Source organism: Melitaea cinxia, chromosome 11, assembly GCF_905220565.1.
Source record: "Melitaea cinxia chromosome 11, ilMelCinx1.1, whole genome shotgun sequence".
Lineage (NCBI taxonomy): Eukaryota > Metazoa > Arthropoda > Insecta > Lepidoptera > Nymphalidae > Melitaea > Melitaea cinxia.
Window position 1 is genome coordinate 5,544,536 of NC_059404.1, and position 14,312 is coordinate 5,558,847.

Below are 14,312 nucleotides of genomic sequence, written 5' to 3' on the forward strand. Positions count from 1 at the left end.
GTGATAAGAATACGCGCAGAACATAAATGTATGATATCCATAAAGCGTCCTTATTCTAAACGTATATAATAAACAAGGAACACGGAATATGAGTGGGTCGCTTCGCGTCGATCCCGTCATTTCTTTTATATTTTTTCATCAATGTCACATGTGACGCCAGAATGTCATTTTCATGCGACGAAGAAAAAAAATATTAAGACGCACAGCATACGCTCCGTTATTACAATTTTCAACTAGTGAAATATGGAAAGTAATTTTTTATGAGAAAATAACAAGGTGAATACGGCTGCCGGATTAAAAGTCCCGTTTAAGAGAGGGTTGAGCACAATTTATTATAATGAAATACTGTACCTAAGTATAATGAAATAATGTTATGCTTAATACGCTATACATTAAAATTCTTTTATAAAAAGACTAATGGTTACAATAAAAAGTCAGTGTATGCATTTACGTATATATGAATTCGCTATAATGTCTGTCAATTAATTTTAAAGCTGATGAAATTGTTGCATAAAATGTATTTAAGATTAATACTGTAATTTTTTAACCGACTTCAAAAAGAAGGAGGTTACTCAATTCGACCGTATATATATATATATATATATATATATTTATGTATGTTTGGGGATAACTTCGTCGCTTATGAACCGATTTTGATAAATTTTTTTGTTGGAAAGGAGATATCCCAAGTGTAGTACCATGATAAGTAAACCAGGATCTGATCATGGAATCCGAGAAAAATCGAGGGAAACCCTCGAAAATCGTAGTGACGACTAGTGCGTTTGTTAATTTTTTTCGTCTATTTATTACTTATTACTTGTATTACTTGTCGATGTAATTGAAGTCGGTTTTTTCGTTTGCGAGTAAACACAATTATCGTTGATAGACAGTGATCATCGTATTATTACTGACTAAATACTTTGACTAAAAGTGATTATATAATGATTTTATGACTTTAATAGTCAGTTAACTATCAATAAATTATAATGATTTATTCGAAAATTATATCCCAACACTTATCACTAGCGCTTTAATACTTTTTATGACTACATTTCTGTCTGCAATGTTATTAATAAAAAAAGTGTTTAAATAAGTTCGATATTAGGTATGTGTTAAAACATCGATTGTGTAATTAACGATTACGCATCCCTTTAGGTATTTGCTCAACACTAGGGATAGTATTGGGATCGAGTGTCGATGGTAGCGCGACGAGCGTGGCAGATGCGCCACCGGTTGTGATTGTCTTCGCCATGATTGATGATCTCTGGCGGCTGTCGGTTAGGGTTGAGCAAGCGATATATTTTTAAAATTATTTATCTGTATTATTTAATTTAACAATAATTTAATCGTTGAAAAAAGGTATTTTGTTATTTTTTATAAAAATTAACACGAATTTATAAGTGTTAATATGAAATTTAACAATATAATAAATAAAGGAAAAGAAACTGACGTTGTTTTTTTTTTTAAATTTAAATTTGACACCTTTAGAATTCAAATATAGCATACCTATTGCACTTTATTAATAAAATAATAAGTTCACTTTAGTATAGGTCTTTTAATGAAAAATATATATTTTTTGACTGTTCGTATAAATAACAGTATTACTATTGTAATAAAATAATTATATAAGCGTAGTTGAATATTTATAATATTTAAAGTTTTTCACTTCTAATGAAAATATTTGTTCAGCATTTTTATATTAAGTAGGTATATTTATTTGTAGACTCATACTGAAGTTGATAGTTAATTATGTTCATTACTGACAGTTAGGTTGTCCGTAAAACCAGATTGTATTGATGGTTTTGAAAGGTTGAGGACTAAAATAACTAATTATAAGTAGGTACCCGATCGTAAGTAAAAAATCTTACTAATTACAAAAACCGTTAATGACTACAGTAAATATGCATATCATAACATCAATGTGTTTACGTTACAATATCATTTTGTGTTCGTCAATATATTTTTTATAAAAATATAATCGCTAACTGAAAAAACTAACTAACTCATCTGGCTCAGTGACCCGAAGTGAGTCTTAGCCTCCGAAACAAGATTTCCCCACCTCTCACGATCTTGTGCGATTTCCCTCCAATTATTGTTTTGGATCTCACTCAAGTCTGCTTCAACCACATCCCTCCAGCGGTATCTGGGGTGACCCACCGGTCTACGTCCAGGTCGACCCAGATACGCTCTCTTAACTGCTCGATCCTCCCTCATACGTTCGACATGTCCGAGCCATCGCAACCGATGGGATTTGGTAACTCCAATGATGTTTGGCTCAGACACCAGGTTTGCAATTTCAGCATTAGTTTTTCGCCAGCTGCCGTCTTGCCCTTTAGTTGGTCCTAGGATCTTACGGTAAATTTTCCTTTCCGTAACCAGAAGCCTATTCTCCTCTCTGAGCGTAAGTGTCCAAGCTTCACAACCGTATATCAGGATTGGACGAATAATGAATAATAGAAAAGAACTATTGTGTGTTATTCACATCACACCATCCTATCGCAGTCCATTACGAGCCGAAAATGGCGTGAACTCATGTGTTTTGCCCATAGTCACCACACTGGGCAGGCGGGTTGGTGACCGCAGGGCTGGCTTAGTCGCACCAAAGACGCTGCTGACCGTCTTCGACCTTTGTATTTCAAAGCCAGTAGTTTGATGGTTATCCCGTTATCAATCGGCCTTTTTAGTTGCAAGGTGGCAGTTGAACTGTGTTATCCCTTAGTCGCCTCTTACTAGGGACTAAGGTAAGTGCTTAACCAAATTTCCTATTTCGTTTTGGGCCCGATCCACATTGCACTATCGATCTCAGCCCGCTCGAGTGTGTTCGTACGTATGTATTCGTACGTAAAATTAAATAAAAAGCCAGTTATTGATACTGTTTTTAACCAACTTAAAAAAAGGACGAGGTACTCAATTCATCTGTATTGTTTTAATGTATGTGTTACCTTATAGCTTTTTACTGGTCCATCGATTTTTATGATTCTCAAACAACAAACGATCAAAAATATTTTTAGGACGCCGCTATAAAAAACAATATGAACAAATAATTGTTATGATACATACAATATAATATAAAAATATTTCAAGTTGACCAATTTTATTTATTTTGGTTTGAGTCAAAAGAATAATTTAATAAATAGTATGGCGCAGTTTGATGTGTGTCAACCCTATTCCACTATTCAACTCACGTTTATTCAATATAAGCAAACTCAAGCATAGGCCACAGTAAAAGTACTTTGGCGAAATATTCCACATTCGTCAACTGTTGCCTTAGCAATGATTTCAAAGTATTTCGTAGAGAACATTTATGTGGTACACATATGGCCGCGTGAGTTACAAAATAAAACTTTTAGAAATATCTCGTATGTATGTTATGACAACAATTAATATAAATTTAATATTATAATACAACAATTTGTGCTTTACATACATTCTATAATTATAAGTCTGGCGTGGTACGAGTGCATTTACTTCTTTATTTGTTGAGGACAAGCATTACTATAAAGTATTTTATGTGCTTCTCCTCTCTTGGCGTATTATTATAATAGTAGGAGATACGAACTAGAGACGAACTTCACCCATCTGCTTACTAGATGAAAATTATTTTATATATATTAGTACATTAGAATAATTGTATTTGCTCGCAAACGAAAAAAAAACGACTTCAGTTACATCGACGAGTAATACAACGTAGGTCGACGAAAAAATAGTCAAGTAAATAGACGTTATCAAAGATTACTCAAAAAGTTGTTATCAGATTTCGATGAAATTTAAATGCAACCATATATAAATACCAGTTTTCAAATAAATTAAAAATCATGAAAATCGGTACATCCACTAACTCGAAAAGTAGTTGTTAGACCTCAAATAAACTTAAATGGGACAAAATGATGCACCACCTTTCAATTAAAATTTGTATTTATTTAAAAATATACCTATGAGTTTAAAGAATAAATTTAATACATACTGACCATACCTTCATACTGATGAAGCCTATAGGAAATGCAAACGTACCTAACGTTTTTGTGTCTATTATCTTTCTGGCATAACTACTGGGTGGCAGGTGGGTGTATTGTGCTCGTTACTTTTACCCACATATTTAATAAATATATCTTACAATGAATACGATGGCATGTGGTTGCCTGCTAAAATTCTGGTTTGAATGCCGAATAACCGAATATAATATAGCCTGGCCAGGAATTTTCCAGCCAACTTTTTCCCGATTGATCTTTAACATGCTAAAGAAGATAATTATTTAATTTCATTTTATTTCACACCATCTCATAGTCATATTTTCCGAACGACATGTATATTTGCTTAATTTTTTTAAAGTTTTTTTTTTATGTATGCGAGGTTAAAATCCGCCCTTTATAGTGATCATTAATATACTTAATACTAGCTTATTCAAAAAACTTCGTATCACGAAAATAAAAAAAGACATAAAATTAAATTTTCTTTTATACAAACATTTTCCTGACAAGAACCACCACAAAAAACCGAATCTATTGGGTGCAGTCGTTTGGAAGTTATGCGCTTAGATGCATTTCGGCGCTTCATTTTTATACATTTAAGATAACGAAACATGGAAAAAAAACTACCATATTTAATTCAAAAAAAAATCTAAATTTTATTTTTCTTATGTAAACTTATATTATGTATTTTAGAAAACAGTTATTATAACATTGTAAAGTAGGTATTTAGTAGACATAAAATATTTAAGGATCGTCAGTGCAACGCCATCTGTTAGAAAAGTCTTAACTTACAACGTAAATGGTTACGATTTTCTTAGTTCTTTATGCCTGCTATGAATGTGGAACTTTTCTACTTTATGGATGATTAGAGATGGAAATTATACAAATAACAAAATTTTTATTAAATATAACTAAATATATAAATGTATTTTAACATAATTATGTTGAACTGCATCATTACCTTCTCTCACCTTCAAGCTCTTGTACGTAGGTCACTGTAAGTCGTTTACGTATGTTAAAGTACGTTTTCGAAACTCGAACCCTGCATTGATACCACTTAGCACCAGGTGGCGTTTTATAACATTATATGAATTTCTACATGTTGTCGACAGGCGCATGGCGCATTTAAAGAGTTATGGCAAAATTGGAATTATGACAAATTTCTAGGACGACAAATCATCACTTCATCACTTCAGCCTAATATAGTCCACTGCTGGAAATAGGCCTCCACAAGTTCGCGCCAAAAATGGCGTAATGTAGGGTTATTGCGCCTGTTCGCGTCCACTTAGTGCAGTTGGCAAGTTTGAAGAAGAAAACAAAAATATTCCCGCACTAATTTCTATAAAAAAATTATTTTCTGTGTTAATTATATAGTCTATTTAAAAATTAATTTTCAGTTTTGTTCGAAACATCTTGTTATTATTTTATTTAAAGACAAACTTCAGAATTAGGCGATTTACCCAGTTTGCGTCCATAAAATCCGATTTGCGTCCACCCGCTGGACCACTTCGCGTCCACCAGCTTAGAAAAGGAATAAAGAGGTGATATTTTTATGATAATGTAAAGAGAGATTGGATTTTAATAATTTATTTATTGAAGAATTATAGTTATTTCAAAATCAACATATTAACATTAATAAATCACTATAAAGAAAATAAAACACCTCTTCTAAACATTGATAGAACTTAAAATTAAAAAACAAATTAGGTACCTATGTAGTAAGTAAATAGTAATTCCACCTTTAAAATTCAACAATTATCTGTTCTGTGAATTTTAAAGGAATGTAAGCAAGCTAAAGATCAGCCTGCAATTACAATCACAGCAGCCTTTCGCAGTCCACTACTGGACATAGGCCTCGACAGGTTCACTCCTGTGTTTTGCCCATAATCACCACGCTGGGCAGACGGGTTGGTGACCGCAGGGCTGGCATTGTCGTACCGAAGACGCTGCCCGTCTTCGGCCTGTGTATTTCAAAGCCAGCAGTTGGATGGTGATCCTGCCACCGGTCGGCTTTTTAAATTCCGAGGTAGTAGTAAAACTGTGTTATCCTTTAGTCGCCTCTTACGACACCCATGGGAAGAGAGGGGGTGGCTATATTCTTTGATGCCGTGAGCACACAGCACCACACAGATCAGCCTTGATTAATAATAATTATGGAAACAAAATACGAGGTGGACACATATCTCCATTCGCATTAAATATTAATAATACCGTTATGTTTTCTTCTCCGTTACTTGGTTTTATTTGATACTAGCTGTGCTCGCGACTTCATCCGCGTGGAATTAAAAAAAAATATTGTTCTGTTCGTAGAATTACAAAATAAATAAATGTCTAAAATAAAAGTAGCCTAAGTTACTCCTTATTACATTAGCTATCTGCCAGTGAAAGTCCCGTCAAAATCAGTCCAGTCGTTTCAGTGATTAGCCGGAGCAAACAGACAGACAGACAGACAAAAATTCTAAAAAATGTTATTTTGGTATATGTACCGTGTATAAATTAATATGCATTTAGTAAAAAGCTGTTACTTTAATGTTACAAACAGACACTCCCATTTTATTTATTTGTGTAGATAAGTTTTGTACCCTCTTGGTCTGCACCCACTGATTTTGTCCAATATCGGAATAGCATATTTTTTGCATAGGTGCTTGTCTTACCGATTTCTTCTTCTCTTGAATGTCATGCAAAACTTCCCTTAAATCTTCCTCTGTGTATGTTCTTTTTTCCTTCTCCTTTCTTATCTGCAAAGAACTCATCTTAAACAGAAAAAAAAGAAAGAAATTACTTATTTCATTCAAAGTAGAATAGGTATTAAACTTGTAGTTATTAGTTTTATGTATTAAACTTATAGAATTAATTTAAGAAATGGACGCGATTTAGTTTTTAACCGACTTCAAAAAAAGGAGGAGGTTACTCAATTCGACCGTATATATATATATTTTTTTATGTATGTTCGGAGATAACTTCTTCGTTTATGAACCGATTTGGATAATTCTTTTTTTGTTGGAAAGGAGATATTCATAGTTTCGTACCATGATAAGGAAACCAGGATCTGATGATGGGATCCTAGAGAAATCGAGGAAAACTTTCAAAAATCGTAAGGGTGACTAGTAAATTTAATCATGTTTTCATTAAGTACTATTATATAAAGCACTACTATTTAATAAAGGTTTGGGGTCGATCTGATGATGGAGAAGAAAGATAGTCGAGGGAACTCTTCAACAATTTATAGCAATTACCTGCTTTTTGAACTTAATTCGTTTTTATTGATGAGAAATTTGAACCTGTATGAGTTATAAGTGCCATTACAGTCTGATGATGGAGACAAAAGTTAGTCGAGGGAACTCTTTAACGATTTATAGCAATTACCTGCTGTTTGAACTTAATTCGTTTCTATTGATGAGAACTTTGCATATATATGAGTTATAAGTGCCATTTCAGTCTGATGATGGAGACGAAAGATAGTCGAGGGTACTCTTCAACGACTTATAGCAATTACCTGCTGTTTGAACTTAAGTCGTTTGTATTGATGAGAACTTTATACCTATACCAGTTACAAGTGCCATTAAAGTCTGATGATGGAGACGAAAGATAGTCGAGGGAACTTTTTAACGATTTATAGCAATTACCTGCTGTTTGAACTTAATTCGTTTCTATTGATGAGAACTTTGCATATATATATGAGTTATAAGTGCCATTTCAGTCTGATGATGGAGACGAAAGATAGTCGAGGGTACTCTTCAACGACTTATAGCAATTACTTGCTGTTTGAACTTAATTCGTTTCTATTGATGAGAACATTGCACCTATATGAGTTACAAGTGCCATTGAAGTCTGATGATGGAGACGAAAGATAGTCGAGGGAACTTTTCAACGATTTATAGTAATTACCTGCTGTGTGATTATCTGTGTCGCAGGACCAGGTTTGATGATGGAGCCCATAAACACTCGAGGGAATTTCTCAACAATTTACAGCAGTTACCTTTTGCAGTTTGACGACCGCTTTGATATAATGGTTCATGTGCCGTGTCGGCGGCGCCTAAACACCGACGGTCGCGGGTTCTATTCCCACTCGGAGTGGATATTTATGTTTATACAAATATTTATTTTCGGTCTAGTTGTTAATCCTTGTGGTTCTCCCAACCTAGCCTCGGAGAACACGCTAGGCTGTCAGTCCCGGATGTTATTACGTACACCTGATAGCGAACATTACTCATAGTATGTCGACGCGTTAGCGCAGCGGTCACAGCACCGGCTGTTGCGTTGGCTTTAGTGGGTTCAATCCCCGCGCACGACAGACATTTGTATTGGCCATATAGATGTTTGTCATGATCTGGGTGTTTGTGCTTGTGTATTGTCTATGTTTCGGAACCCCCGACATAAGAGAAAAAGCATTCTTGTTAGGTCTACCCATCACTAAAAATTGTAAAATAAAATAATTTTTAACAAAAAAAAACCGACTTCAAAAAGGAAACTAAAAAGTGAAAAATAAATTTACTTAGTACAAAGTAATTCGTATTTTGATTTAGTTAATCAGAAACGATTAAATAAATATTTTATAATTTTGAAGTTGGTGCCAAGTAAATACTACAAAAACCTGGCTACAATACAAATACAAACAACACACACACACACACAGACACACAACAAACAAGTACAAAAAATATTATTAGATATGTCAAAACAATAACAGAATAATAACAGTATTCAACTTAATAGTCAATAAAACAAATTATGAAAGAAAACTGAATACAACTTACGAGTAGATACTAGAGTAGTTATTGTTTTACTTGGCACCGACTTCAAAATTATAAAATATTTATTTAATCATTTCTGATTAACTAAATCAAAATACGAATTACTTTGTACTAAGTAAATTTATTTTTCACTTTTTAGTTTCCTTTTTTAAGTTGGTTTTTTTTTTTGTTAAAAATTATTTTATTATTAATCCCTTTATATGGTATGGTATAGTTTGAGTCCATTGCGGACGCAAAGTGGAAGTTTTATAAATTCGGTGTAGTAGTTCGCGTCCACCTTATTTTAACTGTTAACTATAAAAAAATAAGCAAATTCATAATTATTATAATTCCTTTTATCATAACCAACGCCTAGAAACAGCTATGTATCCAAAATAGACATAAAACAATAAAAGACTTACCTTCAAACGAACCGCTGCCCACTATTTTCTTCTCATTATTCCGTGCCTTCGCGCTCTCTTGTTGAACAGCCCTCACTAACTATTTTTTTTACCCAGGATTGCTTGGACGCACGGAACTTTTGTCTATGCGTGCGTGCCTCTTATAAATGGAGGTATTGCCGGTAATGACTTTTCGACTTATTGGTGTCTTAGTATACTTAATTTCGAGACTTTTCAAAGTGAGATCCGTAAAATGGACGCGAATTGGACGATGGACGCGAACAGACGCAATGACCCTTTGTTGCCTATAGTCACCGCGCTGGGCAGGCGGGTTGATGACCGCAGGGCTGGCTTTGTCGCACCGAAAACGCTGGTTCCCATCTTCAGCCTGTGTATTTCAGCCAGCAATTGGATGGTTATCCCAGCATCGGTCGGCTTTTTAAGTCCAAAGGTGGTTGTGGAACTGTGTTATCCCTTAGTTGTCTCTAGGACGACAAATAGTATCGTGATATTATAGAGCTAAAGAAATTGTTGTCACTAATGATTCGATTCGGCGGTATTTCATTATTCTTTTTAAAAAGTTATTTGTAAATTGCGAAGCTTAATTACATATCATTACGATCGAACGAAGCATACAAGTACTAAATAGTTTATTTAATTTATTCATTAAGCACTCTAATGTATAAATCTCATATCATTAACACATAAATTTCTAATGGCACCTAGTATAAAAATAATACCAACTAGCATGATTATGACTAATGTGGGAAAGTATTTTATTTATATATCAATATATTGATATATAAATAAACTTTCTATAGGAAAGACAGACACTTTTACTATTTTTCAGAAATTTCATTTTATTGTCAAAACAAAAACAATTAATATACTTTATGATAATTGAAATGGACAAGTATAAGTTAATTATTGAATAAATTAATTGAGTCATCACGGTATATAGTCGTATCACATCACAAAAAGATCTCGCTTCAGTCTGTAATATCCCACTATTGGGCCTAGGCCTCTTTCCCCATGTAGGAGAAGGATCAGAGCTTAAAGTACACAACGCTGCTCCAATGCTGGTTGGCGGATATACAAAAAGTTCTAGTTTGGAGAAAAAAGAGAAGAAGATTTTACTAAAAAATATATTCTAATATATAAAATTCTCGTGTCATGGTGTTAAACATTGAACTCCTCCGAAACGGCTCGACCAATTTTTATAAAATTTTGTGGGCATATCGGGTAGGTCTGAGAATCGGCAAACATCTATTTTTCATACCACTAAGTTATAGGGGGGGAGGGGGGGATTAAGCGGGTTAATAACATATATGGCAAAGAAACGTTTGCGGGGTCAGCTAGTATTAGTATAAGTACACAGTTATAAATAAATGAACTTGTTTATAACTACACCACTACAGCTGCCTGTATTATAAGCCAGTCAAGAAAAACACACTCAATAAATTTAAATTTGTAAAATCACCTAAGATATAGAAAGGTTAATTTTGTTTTCCATTGCGTTCAGTTTTCAAATCCTAAATTTTACTAAATAACATTATAGAGAAAATTAAACATAATTATAATTATACTAACGACGGTTTAAAGTGATTACTAAATTAACTGCTACCAGTAAATATTACCAAAAGAAACAATTAACTAATTGATACACCAAAACTTTTTTTGTTGGATCGCTAATTAAAATCGATAATAATAGTGGTGTATATAGGGCCATATGCTGATGTAATACCATTAAATGCTATTCAGCGCTCGAAAGTGTCACAGCGGATATGTGCTATTATTTCATTTCTTGATTTGCAATGTATCAGTCAAACTCAAATCAGTTCTACGAAAATAGTTCCAGTGGCAACCAGTGGTTCCAGCCAAATGAAACGGTAAATATATTTTTTGACTAGCTGACCCCGCAAACGTTGTTTTTACATAATTATGTATTATTAACCCTCTTAATCGCCCCCCCCCCCTATAACTTAGCGGTATGAAAAACAAATGTCGGCTGAGTCTCAAACCTACCCGATATGCACACAAAATTCCATAAAAACCGTTCCAGCTGTTTCGGAGGAGTATTGTAATTAGCATAGTGACATGAGAATTTTATATATAAGATTATAGTTGAGAGAATTATGTTATTAGAAGTCAAAAGGGTGAAATTAATATATTATATATTGCTCATGCTATTTATTTTGCCAAAACACCCATCTTAATATAAAGTAAATACATATTTTCAACTTGTCTCGAATACTTGTAAACTGGATCCATCACCCTTTTTATGCATTAAGTAAACCAAAATTTTGCTTTGCTTTTTTTCCTGCAGATTTTGAGGAGTAATCAACCATACGCAGTCACATCACATAACTGCCCCGGTCCTAGTGGAATCACTGCCGAAACAACAAATGAACAAGTGCATTTTAATAATTCAAATAATGGTGGCATTTATAATACAAGTACAATAACTGGACAAGATGCTAGGTTCCAGCATTTCTATAGCAGTCCAAACAACGGAAATTTACTTCAGCAAGCCAACAGTAACAATTACTACAACAACAACGTTGTGTGGTCTAGTGCAGCAATTGCAGGAACAAATTCGAATAACACCAAACCCAAAAACGGGGTTTTTAAAAAAAAAAAGCGCGTACGAACAGCATTTACAAGTTGTCAGATGATGGAATTGGAAAACGAATTCAGTCAAAACCGATTCATAGAGCGCGGTAGAAGATTAGAATTAGCACAAAAACACAACTTGAACGAACGTACAATTAAGATTTGGTTCCAAAACCGTAGAATGAAAGATAAAAAAATTGATTTGGAGTTTAGTGAAGATGAAGCGACAACTACCAGTGGAGTGGTTTCCAATCTACAGCCAATGTTTGACAATCAACAGGCATTTATGTATTCATCACATTCCAAAAATAGTCAGTATAATCAGAATTTATGTCCTGAGCAATTGGCAGGAGTAGCTGGTATGTTGGCACAACCAGGTTTTTCAACTTTAATGGCAAGTATTGAAAATGAACCAATAAATTCCTATTCTACAACAACATCGGATAACAGTGTACAACCACCAAAATTTGATACGAATTACCGTGAAATAAATGTGCCATTGCAAAAACATTATATCAATGAGACAAATGAACACACGCGCAACGAAGGGACGATTGGAAATTTGTCGCATCAGGAACATACTAGCACTGACCACGTTTCTACAAATGGAAATAATTACGACAATTGGGACATATCGTGGATCCGAAATATGCTGCTTGATGATGAAATTTAAATTTAAACGCACAATTAATAGTACTTTCAACTTTATTAAAGTGTCAATTAGTTCTTATTCTTTAGTTGCATCGGATAATCATTAACTATAAATTAAATTTGCTGTGAATTGTTGTCAAATAAATTTGACACAAAGATATTTGAAAAAGTAGGGGCTAGTCTTGAGATTAAGACCCGTCAAATTTTTTTTTTTTTATGTCACTAGGTCGGCAAACAATCGTACGGCTCTACCTGATGGTAAGCGATTACCGTAGCTTATAGACGCCCGCAACACCAGAAGCATCGCAAGCGCGTTGCCGACCCAATCCCCAGTCCCCCAGGAGCTCTGGTCACCTTACTCACCAACAGGAACACAATACTGCTTGAAAACAGTATTATTTTGCTGTGATCTTCTGTAAGGTCGAGGTACTACCCCAGTCGGGCTGCTCCATATTTTGAGCAGGAAATTCCTGCTGTGCCCTACCTCAGTTAAAAAAAATAATTTTGCACCGAAATTATGCCGATAAATGGTCAAATTTTTAAGTTAGATAGGTTAGGGTAATTTTTTGGAAACGAAATTATGCCCGACAAAGGTCAAATTTTGAGTTTAGGTATGTAAGATTTTTTTTTTATTCGACGGGTCTTAATCTAAAGACTTACCAAAGTAGGTACTTTCTATTTAAAATCACCAGAATTTGGTATGAACTGCTTCATACCTAATTCCATCAGCGTGGTGACGAATAGAAATGGAGACATAGAGTCGATGTTAGTCACGTGGTCACATTTAAATTTCATCGAGATCTGATTACAACTTTTGGAGTAATCTTTGATAATGCGTATTTACTTGACTATTTTATCGTCTGCCTACGTTGTATTACTTGTCGATCTAATTGAAGTCGGTTTTTTTTCGTTTGCCAGCAAATAAAATTATTTTGTAAAATATTTTAGTTAAAATAAATAATGAATTCTTTTAAGTGGTTTTTTTATTTTTTATTTGTTACAAATAAACTTCAGTTACCTTATTTCCCTATGTAATTTATGTATATAAACTATAAAACTACATTTCACTCAAATCATTTCTGAAAAGAAAATAGCAAATCCAAGAAAAATAATTTTATTTTGTTAAACAAAGGAGAATTTAATTTTTATTTAGATCTCCATCATAAGCAGTTTTCATTTCTTGTTGGTACACAATATATGCAACAAAGTTTAGGTATTTAGAAATAATACAAAGAAATTAAAAATACATCTAGGTATTTTAAATTTAAAACGACTCCTTTACAACGTAGAATAAATTGTGTTTGTTGCACATAATAGGACTATGAATGAGAATTCTTACTCATTACGATACTTACAAAACGTTTATATAAAGAACGACTTCCAAAAAGGAGGCGGTTCTCAATTCTATTATATATATATATATATATACCGGACCAATTTTGATGATTTTTTTAAATCAAAAATGGTGCGTTTCATTATAAAACAAAGTCGCTTTCCGCTGTCCGTGTTCCGTTTTTTTAAATACATAAAGTGATTTAAGAGGAAAGTTTATATGTATAATAATATAGAAGAGAAAAACTGATAATTTTAGAGGTTTCTAATGTGATGTAGTAAAAAAACTCATTTTTTTGCGCATAAATTGCATACTCTGCCTGAACCCTATGAGATGGATTAAAATAATGTACTACAGTTTTGTTAGCCTTAAAAAGTTCTACAAAAAAGTCCACGACGGTACATGTCTATCTCTTAAGGATAACCCACAATAACTATTTTTTATCCTTTACTTTTTACGAGAAATAATGGGTTATTTAAGAAGCGATTTTAAAGGCCGGCAACGCACCTGCAACTCCTCTTATGTTGAAGATGTCCATGGGTGACGGTAGCCGTTTAACATCAGACGGCTTCGTCTGCTCGTTTGCCCACATTCTCACTATAACAAAAAGCAA

At 33.7% G+C, this 14,312-nt stretch overlaps 1 protein-coding gene across 1 annotated transcript; it reads left to right on the forward strand.

The window, feature by feature from the left end:
• The first annotated feature begins 10,916 nt into the window (after nucleotides 1–10,916).
• Nucleotides 10,917–12,388, forward strand: LOC123658026 (homeobox protein engrailed-2a-like). The gene is made up of 2 exons (XM_045593507.1): nucleotides 10,917–10,991; nucleotides 11,429–12,388. The coding sequence occupies exons 1-2, from the start codon at nucleotides 10,917–10,919 to the stop codon at nucleotides 12,386–12,388; spliced, it is 1,035 nt and encodes a 344-aa protein (XP_045449463.1).
• Nucleotides 12,389–14,312: the final 1,924 nt, after the last annotated feature.

What these genes read in the sequence shown, in the direction of transcription:
- LOC123658026 (XM_045593507.1), top strand. Translation starts at nt 10,917, where the DNA reads ATGTATCAGTCAAACTCAAATCAGTTCTACGAAAATAGTTCCAGTGGC. An exon ending in GGTTCCAGCCAAATGAAACG is followed by an intron (nt 10,992 to 11,428) that starts GTAAATATATTT and finishes TTTTTCCTGCAG; the next exon opens with ATTTTGAGGAGTAATCAACC.